We start from the raw sequence: 25644 nt of genomic DNA, 5'->3' as shown, positions 1-25644 counted from the left end.
GAAAACAGAAAGTAGCAACGGGGGTCAGAGGCCATCTGCAGCACAAAGTGATGCGGCTTCGTGACAACTGACGTGGTGCCCCTTTGTGTCGTTTTTATGAGAACGGATGCGGCCAGCTTCACTCGTGAACTTCAGAGGCAGAGCAGAAGAAAGGCTCTGTATATGCGCGTACGTGCGTGTGTGTGTATGTTCTCCCCTTGGTCATCAGACGTAGCTTCAAACAACCGTCTCGTTATTTTACCCCCTTACAAGTTAATATGTTGCCTGGAAAAGAGCCAGGGAAGTTCCTGAAGATGACCTCAGACTGTGCTCCTCTGCCCTTAATTATAACACCAGCCCCACTGGACGTCGAAGAAAGAACCCGTGCTGTCGGGGGTCCCACAGCAGCCCTGACCCCGCACTTGTCCTCGGAGTGGCTACACACAGCAATAGAAATTCGGTTCTCCTCACTGAAGCCTGTTTATGGACCAGAGAAACACCCAAGCTGCCTCTAGATACAACCATATCACCTCAGTGATCGCTACCAGAAGACAGAAAATTAAAGACATTCTTCATACTGACACCCCCCCAACTTTGGAAGATGATAATATAAATTATGGAAGGTAACATTAAAATACGTAGGAACATTGTTACAATGCCAGGGAATCAGCAGCATAATTCACTCCTTGGCTGGTTGTGGTGGCTTCCGGCAAACAACTAAATATGTTAATGCTCCTTTATGGACATGGCAGCCTCTGCAGGGAGAAACCATACAGAGATAAGAAAATTTTGTATTTACTTTAAAACATTAAAGAAATAATAAAGGATGAAAATTATTACTATCTGCAGTTGGGAGAAAACATGACATGAGCAGTGACCAAGGGCTCCGCCTGGGAGATGGGCCACCACCTGACCACTGTCCACCCCCCAACCAGGGCGACTAACATCTCCTCCTTCACGGCTCACACAGTCCCATTTTGTCTCTGACACTGTGCTTATACTTATGCTCACTGTCTTTTCCTCCTGAGGACCATGTGTGTTGTTTATTTTTTGCATCTTTAACAGCTTGCAATATGCCTAAAAATAAGGTCACCCTCAGTACATGCTGGATCAGTTCAGTTCAGTCATTCAGTCATGTCTGACTCTTTGCCACCCCATTGCCTGCAGCACACCATGCCTCCTCATCCATCACCAACTCCTGGAGTTTACTCAAACTCATGTCCACTGAGTCGGTGATGCCATCTGACCATCTCATCCTCTGTCGTCCCCTTCTTCTCCCACCTTCAATCTTTCCCAGCATTCGGGTCTTTTCAAATGAGTCAGTTCTTTGTATCAAGTGGTCAAAGGCATGTTGGATAGACATTCTATAATTTTTATCATTATTACCCAAGTGGCAACCGATTTTCTGAAGTCAGCACTATCTGGAGATTTAATAAATAATACCTGCATGTTTTGGAAATCTGAAGGTTATATGAGGACAAGAAAAGCCCAGACCTGGACCAATCTCTGCAAAATAGTTGCACTTATTGACTTGTGTTCATTCGTTCACTGACTAAACATCAGCCCTGGAGCCAGGCCACCCAGTAGGATGTTCGGATGCAAAGACCTAAGGTACAGTCCCTCCTCTGAAGACAGACTTGAAACCACAGTGACAATACGGTGACTATGGGCCGATCCTGGACACCTACTTTTGTCATTTTATGTTAGAAACTCTGTGAGAACTCTATTGATCAGTGAAGTGACCTCTGTTAACACACGCTAACGTGAAAAATGGGAACAGTGACAGACTTTATTTTCTTGGGCTCCAAAATCACTATGGACGGTGGCTGCAGTCATGAAATTAAAAGATGCTTGCTCCTTGGAAGAAAAGCTATGACCAACCTAGACAGCACATTAAAAAGCAGAGACATTACTTTGTCAACAAAGGTCCGTCTAGTCAAAGCTATAGTTTTTCCAGTAGTCATGTGTGGATGTGAGAAAACTGAAAGTGAAAGCTTCCCTTGTGGCTCAGCTGGTGAAGAATCTGCCTGCAATTTGGGAGACCTGGGTTGGGAAGATCCCCTGGAGAAGGGAAAGGCTACCTTCTCCAGTGTTCTGGCCTGGAGAATCCCATGGACTGTATAGTCCATGAGGTCGAAAAGAGTTGGACATGACTGAATGACTTTCACTTTCATTTTCACTTGAGAGTCCCTTGGACTGCAAGGAGATCAAATCAGTCCATCCTAAAGGAAACCAGTCCTGAATATTCATTGGAAGGACTGATGCTGAAGCTGAAACTCTGATACTTTGACCACCTGATGCGAAGAACTGATTCACTGGAAAAGACCCTGATGCTGAGAAAGACTGAAGGCAAGAGGAGAAGGGATGACAGAGGATGAGATGGCTGGATGGCATCACCGACTCAATGGACATGAGTTTGAGCAAGCTCCGGGAGTTGGTGATGAACAGGGAAGCCTGGTGTGCTGCAGTTCATGGGGTCACAAAGAGTCAGACACGACTGTGCAACTGAACTGAAACTGAACATACATGTTCGCAAATGTATGTCAAGGCCATGGTCTGTCCAAGAATCTTTTCAGTAGAGGGTATACAGAAGAATAGATGCTTTCATACTGTGGTGCTGGAGAAGACTCTTGGGAGTCCCCTGGACAGCCAAGAGATCAAACCAGTCAATTCTAAAGGAAATCAACACTGAATATTCATTGGAAGGACTGATGCTGAAGCTCCAATACTTTGGCCACTTGATGCGAGGAACTGTCTCATTGGGAAAGACCCTGGTGCTGGCAAAGAAGAAAGTGACAGAGGAATGTTATCCAACCACTTCAGGTTGGATGGCATCACTGACTCAATGGACATGAGTTTGAGCAAGCTCTGGGAGATACTGAAGGACAGGGAAGCCTGGCAAGCTGCAGTTCATGGGGTCACAAAGAGTTGGACATGACTTAGCAACTGAATAACAACAAATACAGAAGTGAGGAAAGTAGATATGGGCCTCTTTTTTGGTCCATTGGGTGAATAGACAAAATTTAATAAATATGCAATATAAACTGAGAATAGTGCTTTGAAGTTCACAAACAAGATGCTCTGAAAGAAAAAGCCTTATTTATATATTTATTTTTATTACCAGATGCATATTTGATGTATAATTTTGCATTAGTTTTAGGTATATAGCAAATTAGTTCAGTTATAGCCATATATATTTTTTCAAATTATTTTCCAATATAGGTTATTGAGAGGCATTGAATATTGTTCCCTGTTATACAGTAAATTAATGTAAATCAACGGATACAAATAGTAGTTGGTACATAAAAACTAGTATTTCTATCTGTTAATCCCACACTCCTGATTTATCCCTCCTCCCCCTTGCTAATCATAAGGTTGTTTTCTATGTTTGTGAGCCTGCTCCTGTTTTGAATATGGATTCATTCGTGTTATTTTACTTCACATATAAGTGATATCATAATATTCGTCTTAGTGTAACTCGCGTCACTTGGTGTGATCATCTCTAGGTCCATTCATGCTGCTGCAAATGGCAGTATTTCAATCTTGTTACAGCCAAGTATTCCGCTGAATATATGCATGCATGCACCACACCTCCTTTAACTATTCGTCTGTTCATAAGCACGTCTTGGCTATTGTCAATAATGCTGCTATGAACACTGGAGCGTGTGTATCTTTTTGAATTATCGTTTCCGTGGTTTCCAGATACATGCCCAGACGTGAAACTGCTAACCCGCGTGGTAGCTCTACTTGCAGTTTCTGCGGAACCTCCGCACTGCTCTGCGTAGTCGCTGCACCAATTTACGTCCCCACCAACAGAGGAGGACGGCTCCTTTTCCTCCGCATCCATCCAGCACTTATTATTTGTAGATTTTTTTTGATGATGGTCATTCTGACCAGTGTGAGGCAATATCTCATTGTGGTTTTGATTTGCATTTCCTTGATGATTAGTGATGCTGAGCACCTTTTCATGTGCCTGTTGGCCATCTTTTTTCTTCGGAGAAATGCCTATTTAGGTCTTCTGCCCATTTTGTTTTTGTTGTTGTTGGGTTGCTTCATTTTGTTATTGAGTTGTATGAGCTGTTTGCATATTTTGCAAAGTAAGCCCTTATCAGTAGCATCATTTGCAAATATTTTCTCCCATTTCTGTAGGTTGTGTTTTTGTTTCTGGTTTCCTTTGCTGTGCTACAGTTTATATAAGTTTAATTAGGTTCCATTTGTTTCTTTTTGCTTTTCTTTCTTTTACCTTGGGAGACTGACTTAAGGAAACACTGCTACAATTTATGTCTGAGAATTTTTTGCCTGTGTTCTTTTCTAGTTTTATGGTCTCATGTCTTGTATTTAGGTTTAACATTTCAAGTTCATTTTTCTACATGGTGTAAGGAGTATTCTAACTTCAGTGATCTACATGAAGCTGTCCAGCTTCCCCAATAACCGCTTATTGGAGAGACTGTTCTCCATTGTATATTCTTGCCCTTCATTGTAAATTAATTGACAATAGGTGTGCTAATTTTTCTGGACTCCGTATTCTGCTCCATTGACCCATATGTTTGTTTTGTGCCAATAACATGATGTTTTGATTACTGTAGCTTTGTAGTATTGTCTGACATCTGAGAGGATTGTGCCTCCAGCTTTGTTCTTTTTTCCTAGGATTGCTTTGGCAATTTTGGGTCTTTTGTAGTTCCACATAAATTTTAGAATTATTTATTCTAATTCTGTGAAAAATATCGTCGGTACTTTGATAGAGGTCACATTATCTGTAGATTGCTTTAAATAGTATGGCCATTTTTACAACATTAATTGTTCTAATCCAAGAGCATGGAATATCTTTTCATTCTTTGAGTCATCTTCAATTTTCTTTATCAATGTTTTATAGTTCTCAGCAGATAAGTTTTTCACTTCTTTGGTTAGGTTTATTCATAGTTTTTTTTTTAATGCAATTTTAAACAGGATTGTTTTATTTTCTCTTTCTGATATTTCTTTTTTAGTGTAAAGAAATGCAACAGACTTCTGTATATTGGGGATTCCTTGGTGGCTCAACTGGTAAAGATTTCGCCTGTAATACAGGAGACCCCAATTCGATTCCTGGGTTGGGAAGATCCACTGAAGAAGGGATGGGCTACCCACTCCAGTATTCTTGGGCTTCTCTAGTGGCTCATCTGGTAAAGAATCTGCCTGTAATGAGGGAGACCTGGGTTCAATCTCTGGGTTGGGAAGATCCCCTGGAGAAGGGAATGGCTACCCACTCCAGTATTCTGGCCTGAAGAACTCCATGGACTGTATAGTCCATGGGGGTCACAAAGAGTCGGACCTGACTGAGTGACTTTTACTTTTCTGTATATTAATCTTATACCCTGCTACCTTGCTGAGTCCAATTATTAATTCTAGCAGTTTTTGTGTGGAGTCCTTAGGGTTTTTTATATACAGTATCATGTCATCTGCAAATAATGACAATTTTACCTTTTCCTTTCCAATTTGGATAACTTTTTTTTTTCTTGTCTGATTGCTGTAGTTATAAGTTTCAATGGCAAGTTGAATAGAGGTGGTGAGAGTGGGCATCTTTGTCTTATTCCAGAATTTAGCAGGAAGGCTTTCCACTTTCACTGTTGATATCATATTGGCTGTGAGTCTGTCATAAATGGCTTTTATTAGGTTGAGATATGTTCCCTCTATAACCCTTTGGTAAGAGTTTTTTTTTTTAATATAAATTTGTATTTATTTATTTATTATTATTATTATTTTTTTTTTTACTTTACAATATTGTATTGGTTTTGCCATACATCAACATGAATCCACCACGGGTGTACACGTGTTCCCCATCCTGAACACCCCTCCCTCCTCCCTCCCCATACCATCCCTCTGGGTCATCCCAGTGCACCAGCCCCAAGCATCCTGTATCCTACATTGAACCTGGACTGGCGATTCGTTTCTTATATATTATACATGTTTCAATGCCATTCTCCAAAATCATCCCACCCTCTCCCTCTCCCACAGAGTTCAAAAGACTGTTCTATATATCTGATAAAGAAGGACATTACATAATGATCAAAAGATCAATCCAAGAAGAAGATATAACAATTATCAATATATATGCACCCAACATAGGAGCACTGCAATATGTAAGACAAATGCTAACAAGTATGAAAGGGGAAATTAACAATAACACAATAATAGTGAGAGACTTTAATACCCCACTTACACCTATGGATAGATCAACTAAACAGAAAATTAACAAGGAAAAACAAACTTTAAACAATACAATAGACCTGTTAGACCTAATTGATATCTATAGGACATTTCACCCCAAAACAATGAATTTCACCTTTTACTCAAGCGCACATGGAACCTTCTCCAGGATAGATCACATCCTGGGCCATAAATCTAGCCTTGGTAAATTCAAAAAAATTGAAATCATTCCAAGCATCTTTTCTGACCCCAGTGCAGTAAGATTAGATCTCAATTACAGGAGAAAAACTATTAAAAATTCCAACATATGGAGGATGAACAACATGCTGCTGAATAACCAACAAATCACAGAAGAAATAAAAAAAAATCAAAATATGCATAGAAACGAATGAAAATGAAAACACAACAACCCCAAACCTGTGGGACACTGTAAAAGCAGTCCTAAAGGGAAAGTTCATGGCAATACAGGCATACCTCAAGAAACAAGAAAAAAGTCAAATAAATAATCTAACTCTCGGCTGCGACCGGCGCATTTAGCGTGGGTGGCTGCGACCGGCGCATTTAGCGTGGGCGGCTGCGACTGGTGCATTTAGCGCGGGCAGTTACCCCACGTCTGAGGTCAGGGGCAGAAGCCCGGAGGACCCCATGCCCGAGAGGAGGCGGCCAAGAGGAGTTACCCCACGTCCGAGGTCAGGGGCTGCAGCCGAGAGTGCCAGGCTGTGATGGTGCAGGAACGGCTGAGAGGAGCTACCTCACATCCGAGGTCAGGGGCAGCAGCCAGGAGGAGCCACCCCACGTCTGAGGTCAGGGGCGGTAGCCGAGAGGAGCTACCCTGTGTCCAAGGTTAGGGGCCGTGGCTGAAAGGAGCAACCCCACCTCCAAGGAGCGGTGGCTGCGCGAGTACAGGAGGGCCTAGAGGAGCTATTCCACGTTCAGGTCAGAAGGGGCGGCGGTGAGGAGCTACCCCTCGTCCAAGGTAAGGAGCAGCAGCTGTACTTTGCTGGAGCAGCCGTGAAGAGATACCCCACGTCCAGGGTAAGAGAAACCCAAGTAAGATGGTAGGTGTTACAAGAGGGCATCAGAGGGCAGATACACTGAAACCATACTCACAGAAAACTAGTCAATCTAATCACACTAGGACCACAGCCTTGTCTAACTCAATGAAACTAAGCCATGCCCGTGGGGCAACCCAAGATGGGCGGGTCATGGTGGAGAGATCTGACAGAATGTGGTCCACTGGAGAAGGGCATGGCAAACCACTTCAGTATTCTTGCCTTGAGAACCCCATGAACAGTATGAAAAGGCAAAATGATAGGACACTGAAAGAGGAACTCCCCAGGTCAGTAGGTGCCCAATATGCTCCTGGAGATCAGTGGAGAAATAACTCCAGAAAGAATGAAGGGATGGAGTCAAAGCAAAAACAATACCCAGTTGTGGAGGTGACTGGTGATAGAAGCAAGGTGCGATGCTGTAAAGAGCAATATTGCATAGGAACCTGGAATGTTAGGTCCATGAATCAAGGCAAATTGGAAGTGGTCAAATAAGAGATGGCAAGAGTGAACGTCGACATTCTAGAAATCAGTGAACTAAAATGGACTGGAATGGGTGAATATAACTCAGATGACCATTATATCTACTACTGCGGGCAGGAATCCCTCGGAAGAAATGGAGTAGCCATCATGGTCAACAAAAGAGTCCAAAATGCAGTACTTGGATGCAATCTCAAAAACGACAGAATGATCTCTGTTCATTTCCAAGGCAAACCATTCAATATCATAGTAATCCAAGTCTATGCCCCAACCAGTAACACTGAAGAAGCTGAAGTTGAACAGTTCTATGAAGACCTACAAGACCTTTTAGAACTTACACCCAAAAAAGATTTCCTTTTCATTATAGGGGACTGGAATGCAAAAGTAGGAAGTCAAGAAACACCTGGAGTAACAGGCAAATTTGGCCTTGGAATACGGAATGAAGCAGGGCAAAGACTAATAGAGTTTTGCCAAGAAAATGCACTGGTCATAACAAACATCCTCTTCCAACAACACAAGAGAAGACTCTACACATGGACATCACCAGATGGTCAACACTGAAGTCAGATTGATTATATTCTTTGCAGCCAAAGATGGAGAAGCTGTATACAGTCAACAAAAACAAGACCGGGAGCTAACTGTGGCTCAGATCATGAACTCCTTATTGCCAAATTCAGACGTAAATTGAAGAAAGTAGAGAAAATCACTAGACCATTCAGGTATGACCTAAATCAAATCCCTTATGATTATACAGTGGAAGTAAGAAATAGATTTACGGGCCTAGATCTGATAGATAGAGTGCCTGATGAACTATGGATGGAGGTTTGTGACATTGTACAGGAGACAGGGATCAAGACCATCCTCATGGAAAAGAAATGCAAAAAAGCAAAATGGCTCTCTGGGGAGGCCTTACAAATAGCTGTGAAAAGAAGAGAAGCAAAAACCAAAGGAGAAAAGGAAAGATATAAGCATCTGAATGCAGAGTTCCAAAGAATAGCAAGGAGAGATAAGAAGGCCTTCCTCAGTGATCAATGCAAAGAAATAGAGGAAAACAACAGAATGGGAAAGACTAGAGATCTCTTCAAGAAAGTTAGAGATACCAAGGGAACATTTCATGCAAAGATGGGCTCGATAAAGGACAGAAATGGTATGGACCTAACAGAAGCAGAAGATACTAAGAAGAAGTGGCAAGAATACATAGAAGAACTGTACAAAAAAGATCTTTACGACCAAGATAATCATGATGGTGTGATCACTCACCTAGAGCCAGACATCCTGGAATGTGAAGTCAAGTGGGCCTTAGAAAGCATCACTACGAACAAAGCTAGTGGAGGTGATGGAATTCCAGTTGAGCTATTTCAAATCCTGAAAGATGATGCTGTGAAAGTGCTGCACTCTATTTGCCAGCAAATTTGGAAAACTCAGCAGTGGCCACAGGACTGGAAAAGGTCAGTTTTCATTCCAATCCTAAAGAAAAGCAATGCCAAAGAATGCTCAAACTACCACACAATTGCACTCATCTCACACGCTAGTAAAGTAATGCTCAAAATTCTCCAAGCCAGGCTTCAGTAATACGTGAACTGTGAACTTCCAGTTGTTCAAGCTGGTTTTAGAAAAGGCAGAGGAACCAGAGATCAAATTGCCAACGTCCGATGGATCATCAAAAAAGCAAGAGAGTTCCAGAAAAACATCTATTTCTGCTTTATTGACTATGCCAAAGCCTTTGACTGTGTGGATCACAGTAAACTGTGGAAAATTCTAAAAGAGATGGGAATACCAGACCACCTGACCTGCCTCTTGAGAAATTTGTATGCAGGTCAGGAAGCAACAGTTAGAACTGGACATGGTACACCAGACTAGTTCCAAATAGGAAAAGGAGTAGGTCAAGGCTGTATATTGTCACCGTGCTTATTTAACTTATATGCAGAGTACATCATGAGAAATGCTGGGCTGGAAGAAGCACAAGCTGGAATTAAGATTGCTGGGAGAAATATCAATAACCTCAGATATGCAGATGACACCACCCTTATCGCAGAAAGTGAAGAGGAACTAAAAAGCCTCTTGATGAAGGTGAAAGAGGAGAGTGAAAAAGTTGGCTTAGAGCTCAACATTCAGAAAATGAAGATCATGGCATCTGGTCCCATCCCATCCCTTCATGGGAAATAGATGGGGAAACAGTGGAAACAGTGTCAGACTTTATTTTTTTGGGCTCCAAAATCACTGCAGATGGTGACTGCAGCCATGAAATTAAAAGATGCTTACTCCTTGGAAGGAAAGTTATGACCAACCTAGATAGCATATTGAAAAGCAGAGACATTACTTTGCCAACAAAGGTTTGTCTAGTCAAGGCTATGGTTTTTCCAGAGGTCATGTATGGATGTGAGAGTTAGACTGTGAAGAAAGCTGAGCACCAAAGAATTGATGCTTTTGAACTGTGGTGTTGGAGAAGACTCTTGAGAGTCCCTTGGACTGCAAGGAGATGCAACCAGTCCATCCTAAAGGAGATCAGTCCTGTTTGTTCATTGGAAGGACTGATGTTGAGGCTGAAACTCCAGTACTTTGGCCACCTGATGCAAAGAGCCGACTCATTGGAAAAGACTCTGATGCTGGGAGGGATTGGGGGCAGGAGGAGAAGGGGACGACAGGGGATGAGATGGCTGGATGGCATCACTGACTCGATGGACGTGAGTCTGAGTGAACTCTGGGAGTTGGTGATGGACAGGGAGGCCTGGCGTGCTGCGATTCATGGGGTTGCAAGGAGTTGGACACGACTGAGCGACTGAGCTGACTGACTGACAGCTACACTAGAAAAGGAAGAAGTGAAGAACCCCAGCGTGAGTAGAAGGAAAGAAATCTTAAAAATTAGGGGAGAAATAAATGCAAAAGAAACAAGAGACCATAACAAAAATCAACAAAGCCAAAAGCTGGCTCTTTGAAAGGATAAATAAAATTGACCAACCATTAGCCAGACTCATCAAGAAACAAAGGGAGAAAAATCAAATCAATAAAGTTAGAAAGGAAAATGGAGAGATCACAACAGACAACACAGAAATACAAAGGATCATAAAAGACTACTATCAGCAAGCATATGCCATTAAAATGGACAACGTGGAGGAAATGGACAAATTCTTAGAAAAATACAACTTTCCAAAACTGAACCAGGAAGAAATAGATAATCTTAACAGACCCATCACAAGCACAGAAATTGAAACTGCAATCAGAAATCTTCCAGCAAACAAAAGCCCAGGTCCAGATGGCTTCACAGCTAAATTCTACCAAAAATTTAGAGAAGAGCTAACACCTGTCCTACTCAAACTCTTCCAGAAAATTACAGAGGAAGGTAAACTTCCAAACTCATTCTAGGAGGCCACCATCACCCTAATACCAAAACCTGACAAAGATGCCACAAAAAAAGAAAATTACAGGCCAATGTCACGATGCATAGATGCGTAAATGCTTAACATTTGCATAGATGCAAAAATCCTTAACAAAATTCTAGCAATCAGAATCCAACAACACATTAAAAAGATCATACACCAACGTAGGCTTTATCCCAGGGATGCAAGGATTCTTCAATATCCGCAAATCAATCAATGTAATACACCACATTAACAAATTGAAAAATAAAAGCCATATGATTATCTCAATAGATGCAGAGAAAGCCTTTGACAAAATTCAACATCCATTTATGATGAAAACTCTCCATCAAGCAGGAATAGAAGGAACATATCTCAACATAATAAAAGCTATACATGACAAACCCACAGCAAACATTATCCTCAATGGTGAAAAATTAAAAGCATTTCCCCTAAAGTCAGGAACAAGACAAGGGTGCCCACTCTCACCACTACTATTCAACATAGTTTTGGAAGTTTTGGCCACAGCAATCAGAGCAGAAAAAGAATTTTTTTTAAATCATAAATGGATGTTGAATTTTATCAAATGTTTTTTCTGCATCTCTTGAGACTGTCATGTGGTTTTTTACTTTTCTTTCATTGATATGGTTCATTGCATTGATTGATTTAGGTATGCCAAATTAGCCTTGAAACGCTGGAATGAATCTGACTTGATCATGGTATATGATCCTTTTTTTGTATTGCTAGACTTGATTTGCTAATATTTTCTTGAGGATTTCTGCATACATATTCATCAAAGACACGGACCTGTGATTTTCCTTCTTCGGTGGTATCTTTGCCTTGTTTCGCTCTCAGGGTGGCAGTGGCTTCATAGAGGGCTCTTGGAGTGGTCTTGCCTCTTCAGTCTTCCGGGAGAGTTTGAGAAGGAAAGGTGTAAGTTCTTCTTTGTGTGTTTGGTAGAATTTTCCAGTGAAGGCATCCAGCCTGGACTTTTGCTTGTACAGAGTTTTTAAAATTGCAGATTCTAGTTCACTTCTAGTAATTTGTCTGTTTAAATTATCTACTTCTTGACTCAATTTTGGCAGGTTTTATTTTTTCTTTATTTCTGTGGTATTGATTGTTATTCCCCTTTTATAATTTTTTGTTTTTTTTATTTGGAGTCCTCTGCTTTCTTCTTGATGACCCTGGCTAGAGGTCTGTTGATTTTGTTTGTGCTCTCGAAAAATTAGCTCTTGGTTTTATTGATCTTTTCTACTATTTTTTTTAAATCTCTACCTTATTTATTTTCTCTCTGATTTTTATTATTTCCTTCCTTCTGCTGACTTTGGGCTTTGCTTCTTCTTTTTCTAATTCTTTTAGTGATAGGTGAGGTTGTTTATTTGAAATTTTTCTTGTTTCTTGATGACGCCCTTTTTAGATAGAGACACTAGGAAAATCCTACTTGTGGAGTTATCAACTGGGCTATGGCACCCCACTCCAGTACTCTTGCCTGGAAAATCCCATGGACGGAGGAGCCTGGTAGGCTGCAGTCCATGGGGTTGCTAAGAGTCAGACATGACTGAGCGACTTCACTTTTACTTTTCACTGCCTGCATTGGGGAAGGAAATGGCAACCCACTCCAGTGTTCTTGCTTGGAGAATCCCAGGGATGGAGGAGGCTGGTGGGCTGCCATCTATGGGGTTGCACAGAGTCGGACATGACTGAAGTGACTTAGCAGCAGCAACTGGGCTGAGACCTAAAGATTGAGAAGTAGCTAATCATACAAAGGGCCAGAGCAAAAGCCTTCCAGTTCCAATAAACAGTCAAAGTCTGAAGGCTAGAAAAAGTCTGGTATCTTTCAGCAATTAAAAAGAAGCTGATAGCTCAAGTTCAGGTGGCAAGGGGAGGAAGTCCTGGGAATAGTAGGGCCAGGTCATGTGGGGCATCATGGGCCAAGCCACTGAAGGATTTTAAGCAGGGAGGTTTTCTAATCCAATATATATTTTGAAGACAACCATTATGGTTGTTGAGTGTCAGAAGGAAAGCAAGAGTGTCAGTTAGGAGATAACTGGAGGCCTGGGTGAAAGAAGAGGGGTGGCCTGGACTCAGGCAGTAGAAGGAAGTAAAGGGAATGAATGGATTAGAGATCTGTTTGGGGAGCTGAATCTACAGTATTTACTGATGGGTTAAGAGAAGGGTAAACCATTCAAGGATGACACCCATTCATGACTTGTGCATTCCATGTATATAATAAATGCTAAGATGGGGGTGAAGTATCAGTTCTGGACATGTGACATTAGAAGCACTCCTGAGCTAAAAGAAGGTGGCAAAAGGCAGCTGGATATCTGAATCCAGCTCTAAGACAAGAGAAGGGAACTCTGAGGTCATTAGCGGATAGCTACGATTTAAGTCCACTGAAATGTAGATGGTTGCTTAACAGAAGAATTAGAGGAAAGAGGGGGTGGAAGACTACGATAGTGTAAGTTAGAGGAGCTGGTGGAGAAATTAGAAACTTAGATGGAAAAGTGGGAGAATCCAGGTAAAACTAGGACTCACTGAGGAGACACAGACATGATTCAGGAGGTCGGAGCGAAAGGAACGGATATAGAGATGAAAACTATTAATACATGGTTACAAGCACTGGAAGACTGGCTGGCCATCACATGAGGAAAAGGTGGGAAGCTAGAATAGGGTTCCAGAGTGAAAAATGATGGCGATTATACTGAGAAATCCCACTTATTCCAAGTAACCTGGTAAACTTATGAATCTGCAGAAACACGCTAGGGTGGGGCAAAGTGTCCTTCCCGGCAAATCCAGTATCAAAGCGCACCGTTCCAGGTTTCCTTCAGAGGAAATGGGAGGCAGAACGGGAACATGAAGCATTCTGGACTATGAGGCAGACGCCACGGACTGCAGGAAAAGAGGAATCACAGTACCGTTCCACTGGCCAGCATCTGCTGCTAAAGTAAAACTACACAATTCAGAATTTCTTCAAACTATGGTTTGGATATTAACTTGTAATTTAAAATAGAAATTATATTTGAAGACAATGAAAAATAATCGGTGCAGGATGATCAAATCTGTGCAAGTAAATGGCACCAATCTTCTAAGTAAATGGAAGAACCATTTTTTTTTACTTTGAAAAATAGCACATTTCTAATGTAAACCAGTCAATCCTAAAGGAAATAAACCCTGACTATTCACCGGAAGGACTGATACTGAAGCTGAAGCTCCAGTACTTTGGTCACCTGATGTAAAGAGTTGACTCACTGGAAAAGACCCTGATGCTGGGAAAGATTGAAGGCAGGAGGAGAAATGGGGGACAGAGAATAAGATGGTTGGATGGCATCACTGACTCCATGGACATGAGTCTGAGCAAACTCCGGGAGGTGGTGAAGGACAGGGAGGCCCGGTGTGCTGCGGTCCGTGGCGTCGCAAAGGGTCAGTCATGACGGAGCGACTGAGCAACCCTGTGGAACAGGTGCACATCATTTTAAGAAGCCTTTCTAATGGATTAAAAGCAAAATTTACCCTGAATTACTACTAGAAAAAAAATTTTTAGTCACTTCTTACTTTGAAGTGGACTTAGATCTATGTTCTAGGTTTGCAATTATCCTAAACTTCTTAGCTGGTTACTCAATGACTTGGCTCAAGATAACATTTATCGTTTAGGAGCTTACCGAGCAAAGGCAATGTTGAAATCTGCCTTCAGAAAGGATTTTTTTAGGTCAATAATCGGATGAGGGGAAATATTCGAATGCGAATTAAGTCACGGTTTCACACGACATTGCTTTCTTCCTCTCATAAAGTGGATCGAGTTGAACGACTCGATACTTCCTTCCGCTGCGGTGCACTTGTGCACACTGACCTGCGAGAAGAGTGCGGAGCAGAAGACAGGCTGCGGCTCCAACCCTTCTCGTCAAATCTGAAGCGACACCAATCAGCCGAACATCTCGCTGACAGTCACGAGGCTGCCGTCTTAATTAACTGGTGATGTTCGTGACTGAGGACCCAGATGATGAAGCTGTTTTTCCATGTGCTGAACTGGCTGGGCCCCCACGAGCCTGTCCCGCAGTGACATCTACCCTGAATACAAATCAGACGGTGCAGTCTCAAATCTGTGTCGCGGCTCTCGTTTCCAATTCGAGAGCTGTACCGTAATCACAAGCTTCTGTGGATGAAAGGAAATCAGCTCTCTGAATATTAGCTAATGCCACATTTGCAAGTCCTGAAGAGATCTGTGCCGTTAAAAAAAAAATAGATCATTTCGCGTGAACCTATATATATGAATTGCTTTGTTCTGCTCAACTGATAGACGCAATGCCTGTGCTGGGATTAAACCCTTTTCATCATAAAACCTCATCTGGTTCGGAGTCCAAGTCCATCAAACCTTTTTCCTTTAAAGTCCCGCCTTTGATTCTACATCAATTTATTCAAACCGCAGCTGGGTGGCTGAAAACGAAAGGACAGCCTCATTTAAACCAACCATGTTCCCAACTTGAAAGAAGGGCTATAATTAAAAAAATGGGCATAAAAGAATGGAAATGGGATAATATTTTTTAATGGTAGTTCAAAGGCCGACAGATGTCAGAGCCTTTGAAGATGTCTGTACACTGAGCAAGGAGTTGCCATAAAAGAGCCTGCCTGAGAGGTGAAGCAGCTTTGTAACGGCTGAAAAGCCCTTGCAGACACATCCTTGTGTTTTTAATTTGTCAGAGTTTCTGCAGTATTTTCTGATTAATGACACACGATTATAACTGCATAGCAGACATATTTTTATCCTCGGCTAAATGAATCGTTTATCCCACATTCTTTCAGAACTAGATAAGAATAGGGCCCTATCCTAGGAAGCCCCAAACTGTTCCGATCGCTTCACATATTTATGCTAATTTTGTGGGACTGGCCAAATCCAGAGCTAGGACATGTTGTCAGCTTTTGTTCTCTTAATAGTCTGTTGCTGGTAACGTTGCGATGCACATGTGGTCGTCAGAGCCCGATTCACTACAGTTCCATTCTTTTCATGTACGTGGAACAATATGTGCTTGAATAATTAATTTGTGCACCAAGTCATGTCAAACCAAATTAATGTTTAAAAACATTCCTGCACTCAATCTAAACAACCATGGGCTGCCACAGGGTTTCAGAAGAGAAAGAGTTGCTTAGGGGGAAAAACTGCAGCCATAACTACAGTATGCTGTTAATGCTGCTGAAAAGGGGCTTGAACGCGCGTGGAAAACGCTGGGGAGGCTGCAATGTGGGGCTCCTGATCGTTCCGACACGTCAGTCTGATTTGTCCTGTGAAATGGCCTCACGGTGCTCAGGGAGGCTGAGCACAAGTCAGTGGTGAACAGCAGCGGGATAAAGGCTTTCCCACGAACGGGCTCGCCCGTGATTGCTCTCAGAACAGGCGCAGGGCCAGAAGAGCTCAGAGGCTTTGAAGTCACATGGTCCGGGTTCAAACCCCAGCCCTCCAATGACGCCCCGCACTGCATGGCCTGTCCTTTCTGTAAAAACAGACATAATACCTGGGTCCTCCAGAAAGCGTCCGAGGCACAAAACACTCTGTTCAACGCTCTTTCTCAAAATAATGACACACGAAAACATAAAACTAGGTCCCATCCAGCTGAAAATGCTTCTTTCTAGAGAGACGTGTCTGTGGATCTCACTTGCAGGCCCTCACGCGGCCAGGATGCCCAGCCCTGAGCATATACCCGTCCTCCCCAGAAACGGACCTCGGCCCGGTCCTGCAAGCCTAAGCTCGGAAGATGAGGCACCAGGTCAGGGGGTGTGGGCAGGCGAGGGGCGGCCCAGCAAGTAGAGGACTGAGTGGCACCCCGACCTGCATGCAGCCCTCGCAGGAGGGGTGCCCCGGGTCCCCACGAGGACAGGTGCGTCCTGGCAAGGGGCAGCTTCCTCTCCCCGGGCTCCAGCGACCACCTGGGCGCTGCTACCGAGGAGGACCCAGGGCAGGCGCACCCCCACCGCACCTCCCCATCACAGGCCCTGCACCATTCCCCCTCCCCCGCTCCAGACTCCAGGTCTCCGGCCCCCTACCGAGGAGGACCCAGAGCAGGTGAAGCTTCCCCCACCGCCCCCATCACAGGCCCTGCGCCTGTCCCCCTCCGCCACTCCAGATGCCGAGTCTCCAGCCCCCAGCCTAGGGATGTCCTAGCGGGACGTGCTCGTCCTATGCTCGTTCCTCTCCGGTCTGCTGGACACGCTCCCCACCGTTAGATCTCCCCCTTCTTCCGCGTGATGGACTCACACTGACGAGAGTTGTGTGACCAGGAACGACCTCGCAACAGGACGAGGCTGACTGTCCCCTCCCCTCCTGCTGCTCAGATCTTCCTTTCTCTGGAGGTTTCCCGGCGCCTTCAGGCACACACAGCCTCCTGACCCGGACCGCGGCGCAGATCACCAGGTACCCGCTGGGGTAAAGAAACGGGAGACAGGGACAGGATGAACCCCAGCTGGGACCAGGGTGCAGGGAGGCCTGCTCGGACTGCTCAGCATGGTGCAAAGCGTTTCCAGGCACTGACCACACCACGCCTTCTGTTCTAATCTGCAGAGCGAATCTCTATTCACTAAAAATGCTCAGTGCGCAGGCCGTCTCCCTGAGTGCGACCGTTTGGATCAGCCGTAGATGCTGTGTCCCCGACTCCAGGCTCCGTCTCCTCGACACGGGGGTCAGGGCCCCTCTGTCACTTCCCTGCACTTTGCTGGCCTGCTCGAGGCGGCCCTGAGGTCTGTCTCTTTCCACGCTGGGATTGTTACTAGTTCCTCGCACACATGGCGGGTGTGGCAGGCGAGTCGGCAAGGTTTCCAGAGAGCAGGAAGCAGCCAGGAGGGTAAGGATCACCCCCCAGAGAGGGGCAGTCAAGGGCCCGGAAGGACCTGATTAGCTCACCGCCCGATCAGGGTGTCATCGGCAGAAGGTGCCCTCGTGGAGACTGCGGGCCAGGCACTGTCCTGCCAACGGGCGTTCCCGCGTCTCTGCCCCGCGCAGCCGGGCCCTGTCCTCAGCGGCCCCTCTGTCCTGGGGTCCCCTCTGGGCTCCCCTCCCCGTCATGAGGACTCACATGGCCCTGTCTGTCCACAGACGGTGAGCAGGGCACGCTGTGGTCAACATGCCCCGTCGACCCAGTGCCGACACGCAGCAGGGGCTCGCAGGTGACATGACTGACCGCGTGGGGTTCCAGACGCGGGGCTAGACCAGCAGAGATGCAAAGCGGCGACTCAGGCTCACACTCCAGTGGGTGGACGAGACTGCCATGATCAGCATCTTTGATGCATGTCCAGTAAGAACTTGATCGCTGCATCCAGGCCTCTGCTTTACTTGTTATCCATGTGCCAGTGACGTCCGAATCTGTGTTTCTGGAATCTCCACCTGCACTTCCAGCTCGTCTGATGCCTCTCCATCTGGACATTTCAGGTGCAGCTCAACCCTGGCCTGGCAATGACACGACTCCTGCTTTTACTCCCTCCTCACGGTCCTCATGTTTGACACCTTATCTAATCAGCTGTGCTGTTCAGTCGCTCAGTCCTGTCTGACTATTTGTGACCCCATGGACTGCAGCGTGTCAGGCCTCCCTGCCCCTCACTATCTCCCAGAGTTTGCTCAGTTCACGTGCACTGAGTTGGTGACGTTATCCGACCATCACATCTCATTTAGTTAGCTGCTCAAACCAAAGCCCTACAGCAGCCCTCCTTCCCTCACCCCCTACCACAACCGCCAGCGCGTCCTCCTGACTCTAGGACTCGCGGCAGACACGCAGGACCCTCCACAACAGCCGCAGGGGCCTTCCAGAAGCAGGAGTCAGACCATGTCACCTATTGCCCAAAAGGGTCCACTTGTCTTCCAATCATGTGCAAAGTCAAACCCAACAGAAATGGGCAACATTCATGTGGCAAGCCCTCCTCAAGTGTCCACCCCATCCCCAGGGCCTGCACAGAACTGCACTCAAAAAGCCTTTACCGAGGAAATGAGTCAAGGTGAAGGCATAAGGAAATGCCATATACATCATTCTGCCTAATTGTGACAGGAAAACCCATGTGGAAGTTAATTTGATTTATACAATATCCAAGTGTCACAATTACAAAAATGTTCAAGTCACAGGCTTCCACTTTGTCAGTATCAACATGGAACAATGAGATTTCAAGAAGCAATCAGGACAACAATAGTCAAGCAGTCAACAATAATGATTTTCATGAGAAGACTTACTCCACTATTCCTGTTTCTGAAGTGACTTTCTTTCTAATTTATTTATTTTTAGTTGAAGGATAATTGCGTTACAGCGGTGTGTTGGTTTCTGCCATACATTAACATGAGTCAGCCAGAGGCACACACGTATCCAGGCTTCCCTGGTGGCTCAACTGGTAAAGAATCTGCCTGCAATGCAAGAGACCCCAGTTCGATCTCTGGGTCAGAAAGATCCCCTGGCAAAGGGATAGGTGACCCATCCTGGAATTCCTGGGCTTCCCTGGTGGCTCAGATGGTAAAGAATCCACCTGCAATGCAGGAGACCTGGTTTCGATCCCTGGGTTGGAAGATGCCCTGGAAGAGGGCATGGCAACCCACTCCAGTATTCTTGGCTGGAGAACCCCAGGGACAGAGGAGCCTGGCGGGCTCCAGTCCATGGGGTCGCAGAGTCGGACACAACTGAGCGACTAAGAACAGCACACACACCTGTCCCCTCCCTCTGGAACTTCCTTCCCACCTCCCACCCCATCCTACCCCCTCCACTGTCACAGAGCACCGGTTTGCGCTCCCTGAGTTGTACAGCAGACTCCCACTGGCTGGCTGTTTCACACTGGTTGTGTATTCTTTTAAGGAGCACCAACTTGATGGCAACAGACTACGATGTCTGCTGCACGTCACTGAACAAGATGGACAGGTGAACGTGCCCGAGTCCACCCCCTCACTTCTCAAAGCCTGACCAGCGCTCGGCCACGACTGGCTTCTAGGGGCCGGGACACGCCACGCCCCTGGAACTCGGGACTTTTCTCTAACACCAGCTTTGGCAGTAATTTCCGAGTAAATGAAGAACCACAGTTTTCCACCCCCAAGCTCCCCTCATCCTGTACACACGCCAGTGTCACTTTATCTAGATCTATTATGAAATGTGCCCCAAAAGGGAGAACAATGTTTACATGACAAAAATCAGCTTTTCAGGAAACATTTGGTGAACATGTGCATTCTGTGTGTTAAATGACATCTTTGCAAATAACAAAGTAAGTAAGGTCCCACTTGACCCTAGGGGTCTGGGCTTTGCTTCATTAATAAATACTCACTTAAGGAGTAAGCTTAAGATGAATGAATCACCAGTTTAATTTTAACCTTTTTAAGACCTACAACTTTTAAGTCCTTACTGGAAAATTGCCTTGTTTTAAGATGCTAGGCCTGGCTGGACCACTGTCCGTGTTCACTGACAGCCCCTCTGTACCACAGAGTAGTGATATCAGTAGTAATATCAAACACACACGCACACGCACGCACACACGCCCTGAAACCACCACAGCGCCGGAGCTGCCCCCACCAACAAGGAAAGAGACCGCAGGTCCAGGCCACATCCGTCAGCAAATTTCATTCTCTGAGGACACCATTAACTCATTCTCAAATATTACCTCCAGGCTTTGACTTCATACCCAAGGAAAAACAAATCCAAATGAAAGGGAAAAATAACACACATTTTCAAACCCTGCAGGTCTAACTGTGTACTGTTTCCTTATGATTTCTTGGGGTCTTTCCCCAATATCTTAGGACACAAATATCCAAAAGTACTCGAGAGGTCGGGTAACAGCTTAAAATAATTGTTAGAACAAGTGACGAAAAATAATTTTCACTAAATTTTAATACTTGTTTCGATGGAAAAATATTGCATCAAGTTCCACATTAATCCACCAATTAGGTCTCAATGAAACCACTGTTTATTATCCTAAAGTTTCCTTCTAACGACAATATTTTTCTAAGGTTTCCTTTCCATAAATACTAAAGAAATTTGAAAATAGGCTATTATTTTCATGTAATGCTCGCCTCCTCAAACAGGAGTGTACGGTCTCCCCAGCAGAAATGTCTGTTATTTCTCTCAGGAAAAGGCTGCGGTGTTACATCTCCTCCGCGCCGTGCGGCCAGGTGCTGAGCAACAGCCCTGACGGAGGACACAGCGACGGTGCACCGAGCGTCAGCCTGCAGCTCTCCGGACATGTGAGGACATCACCATCTGGCCAGTCATTTCCTGCACTCTGCCTTCAACCTCTCCATTACAAAAAACTACCTCAAATATACAAGTGAAGACATCAGGGATGTCTCTTAAGAGAACTGAGTCAGAAACCCAAGGATGACTTTTCCGAGACCTCAAGGAAGAGGAGCGACTCGTCCACCGTTCCCTCAGTGATCTCACTCACGCGGAGGTGAGCAGAAGGAAGGGCAGTGTGCTAAAAATAACCCAATGGGAAGGAATTTCCAAATACGGAATAGCCTTTATTGCTGGAGTATTTTATGTATTTAAAAAAAAAAACAAAAACTGAAAACTTTTCATTTTGACCAAAATTACTCTAGAATTCAGCTCAAACTGCATCAACATAAATGGCTTTTGAAGATTCTAAACAAAACACGCTTTCTAATTGCTCCTTGTATTTCTATCAGGAAAGTCTCCAGATTTGAACTTCCTCAATCACCTCGACCTCACTTCTTAGGAGGCTTTGACTAACTGCTGCCAAGTAATAGGATCCTTACATGGATTCCTTCATGGAAAAAATGCAAACATTGAAGGCTCTGAGATTTAAAAAGCCACTCGAAAGGTATGAATCATATCTAATATTTCAAATTAGTTGTGCATATAACAGACATTTATCTACAGTAAACCATTCACAACCAACTGTATTTCGCCAGAATTAGATGTAAACTCATGGGCAACTTTCTCTAAGGATCGGTAGGTCCCACTGAGATGGAAGCCACTGGGTTCTTACACTGGACATACCTTCTTATTGCAGTAATAATGCGGAAACCAGAAGTGAACCCATTCAAAAACATACTCATTTTTCCACCCTACAAGTTCTAAAATTTGTGGGAAGAATTTCTATTCCAAATAAAATACTAAGAAATGCACATCTCTTCACAGTTGTACTTGTCTCAGATGAGAGACATGGCCATGGCTGTGTCTTTGGAGAAAGACTGAAACCACTGGCTAGGACCCGACTTGGATTTACATAGCCTGAGTTACGGGTAATCAGTGCCTTAAATCTAGCAGCCTATTAATAACCCAAAATGGAAAATACAGTGAGAGGATACGTGGAATTCAGAGACAGTGAGCTCCTCCATAAGCAGTGAGTGGGCAGGGGCCCTGGCCCTGCTAGGCACATCACCTTGGGCGACTCGCGGCGCTTTCAGAATCTGCCCTCATCAGTAAAGGGAAATGCATTTTCTGACCCAGGTAAGAAGGTCAAAACCACTTCCAAATAAGAAATTTAATCCTCGTCAGGGGTTGGAGGGCTGAGTGAGATAATGCAATGGACAGGATCAGGCAGAGAGCTTGGCGCATAGGAAGCGTGCGATGAATATCTGTTGTTAAGGCTGCTGCTACAACGCACACGAGCGTAAAGGTTCAGTGTTGTTCCAGGAGGCACTGCTGACTAGTCACAACTCTGCAGCAGCGTCAAGTGCAACAAATCACTGAGAGAAATGCAAATGAAGATGCAAGTCCCTGCCTGGGAACAAAGGTCCCAGTGTCTGCCACGCCTGGTGCAGTCACAGGACTCTTCCCTTCTCCAGGTCCAAGCCTCTCCAGAAATCTAAAACCTTCCTCGGAAGAGGCTGTGAGATGAAGAAAGAGCACTGAATTAAGGTCAAGAAGCTCTGGTTTGCTAACTCTGTGACCTTGGGCAAGATAACGACCTTGGAACCGCACAGGTTCTTTACGTATAAAATGAAAATAATTGGATGCGGCCATCTCTTTAGATGACTTCCATCTGAGATGCAGACACTTGGTGTGCTCATAAGCTTCCATCTGTCGGAACACGCCGTGAGTACAGATTGTGCTCCCATGAAACCACCCACTTTCACCATCGCAGAGCGATCACCTTAGATCTCCCATTGTAAATATCTCCAGCATTTAATTACTATTCTTCAGGAACAATTTATATATTTCTTTAAAAATTCAGTAAGTATAATGAGAACAAAGGACAGATTTTTTTAAAGCAACCATTATTGATGATATAAAGTCATTAATGCAAAGGGAATACTTTATATGTTATTATTTTGAAGGTTTGTCTTGAAAAGGAATATTCTTTCTCTGACAGTGGACCACATGCCATAGAATGTGGTTTCCATGGTAACTGCCACATTTTTAAAAATATGCACAGGATTGAAGATACACTGTGTAACTCTATGATAAATGGATCATTCTTAGAGAAATCACTTTCCTTGTCTCAACCTGTCTTTGTTTTTTAAACTTAATATAATTTTCTCCACAATGAAAACCAAGTTGAATGATTTATATAGTTTAATTATAGGTATATATGCTACTTTTGTGCTTTAAGATGAAAATAATTATAGAATTTTAGAATTCTTATGAAAAAGAAAGCTGGTGATCTACCAAAAATGTAGCTTTACTTGAAATGGCATCTTTCCCTATTTTCTCCTAATTAAGCACCTAAGAAATAGTATTCTTACACATGGTAACATACACAATAATACATTAGTGCAAAAATCTTATTAGTCCACAGGCAGCACTCTTAGGCTCCTCACCACTGGACATAATAAAACGAGATCTTCGCATCAATGCATCTGTTTCTGAATTTAAGAAGGACCTTTGCCCTATTTGGAAAATTCTGAATAACCTGAGTTTTTGGCGTCAGAAAAAGAATATATTGCCCATAGGTTTTAAACATGGCTTAGTTGGGAAAACCTCTATTTATATTTTAAACAAGCACCGAAAGTTCCTCGGCTATCTTAAATAAAGCATTTCAATAATACTATAAAACTTTATGTAAAAAAAAAAATGGAAAATTTTAGCATGTGGTTTTACCCCAAGTCTACTAAAAAAAAAGCTTTCTTTTCTTTTTGCAAAATTAAGAGAATTGTTAAAGGCGTTTTCCCACCAGTGCCTCTGATGCCCTCACTGAGCGTGCCGTCCAGCGCAGCAGAGCACACGTGCTGCACGACTAAGCTCAGAGCGCCCCCTCTGCCCCGACACGCGTGGCGCGTGTGTCAGGGACCAGCACTACGCGTGGGCGTGCACGCTGAGCCCTGGGCCCCCTGAGGGGACCGCGCGTCCCTGAGGAGAAGAGGGGAGCACAGAGGCAGGGTGGCACGAGCAGCCGCAGCCTCGTTACAGGGAGGGGGGATGGTTGATGTAAGTCGGTTTATCTGAGCAACCAGTCCAGGGTCCAGTCTGACCCAAAGAAATAAAAATATCTACTACCCCGAAACAAAGCAGATGATATTAGTGAAAAAGTACTACTTTGGTTATGCAGGTAGGGAGTGAACCATTTTAGTGCAGGTACACATATCCTGTGCTCCGGGACCAAATTACCATTTGATTTATTATTTATTACAGTTTTCCATAGTATCAATTCAGAGGACAGGAGAATCAGATATAAGGAAAAGAGCAACACGCCTGGAAATTAACATTAGGGCACTGACTTTTAAAGCGTTTTGAATTTCAGCCACGTTTCTAGTTTTAATACCCTAGGATGTTTTATAGGGGTTTCTGGAATAGGCATGTAGTGACGGTATAGAAATTTTTAAGCTTGTGACTTAAAATATGCTTTCTTATGATTCATAATATCTACAAAATTGGATATCTCAAAGCAGCTGTGTTTTTTGATGTTGAGGATAATGACATTATCCATACATTAAAATTAAAAATTGGCACATTAAAATAAACCTGCTAATTACATTTTGTGAAAGTAGTTAGAGACTCTTAAGGTTTTCCCACCGGGTTTTTTTCCCCAAATGTTTTAACACCTACAGAGCTTCATCAATTATACTGGTCAGTACCTTTTATATTAAGCCCTATATCTTAAATTTCTCTCAGAACTGAGAGCTAGAAAATAATGAACTGGTATGATCTCTTACACTAGATACTTAGGCTTACACGATTCATCATGTTTCCCTCTTCACTGCAGCTTCCAGGCAAGCTCTGAGCTAAAACTTGTACTTAGCTGGAACACGTTCTTTAAAAGTATGGCTTTTCTGATGTGGTTAATATCATTTATTGCTTAATTATTATTTTCAGCTATATTTCACCTGTATAATGTGTTTATCATAAAATGCTGCCTCAAATCCTTTTTGAAAGTGCTTGGAATACAAAGAAATTAAAATCAAATGTTTTCTATAGAAAAAGTGCCAGCCCCCTAAAAGCCCAGAGACCACATACAGGTTCAACAATCATGCTCAGAACACACTCACTGTTAAAAGTTACCCTCAGAATAATCTTTGAAGAATAATAGCCCATGCTGAATCCACTGCACACATGCACACACCCAGTTTATAAATGACATCTACTGATCTGAAGGTCTTTTCTTTTTCTAACATGTTACACCCTCAGGGACATACCAGACTGAACATCTTATACAAGGGGGGGAAGACTGTGCATTTTACCAAATATAAGTATCAC

The 25644-nt window shown here is 43.9% G+C and overlaps 1 protein-coding gene across 12 annotated transcripts in view; it reads right to left on the bottom strand.

Annotated features, from left to right (window-relative positions):
- The window catches only part of CEP112 (centrosomal protein 112), a 326687-nt gene that overhangs the window by 137051 nt on the left and 163992 nt on the right, over positions 1-25644 (bottom strand). Inside the window, exon 21 of one of the 12 annotated variants that reach the window (XM_025279336.3) lies at positions 14340-15264. The exons of the other annotated variants lie outside the window; for them this stretch is intronic. Within the exon in view, the coding sequence (XP_025135121.1) occupies positions 15139-15264 (126 nt within the window). The 3' untranslated portion in view covers positions 14340-15138. Of the gene's footprint in view, positions 1-14339; positions 15265-25644 lie in introns of those variants that run through there. 12 annotated transcript variants of the gene reach the window in all.

This window comes from Bubalus bubalis, chromosome 3 (assembly GCF_019923935.1).
Source record: "Bubalus bubalis isolate 160015118507 breed Murrah chromosome 3, NDDB_SH_1, whole genome shotgun sequence".
NCBI classification, from domain to species: Eukaryota; Metazoa; Chordata; class Mammalia; order Artiodactyla; family Bovidae; genus Bubalus; species Bubalus bubalis.
Note: the sequence above shows the minus strand (reverse complement) of the source record. Positions and strands in the feature narration are given on the sequence as shown.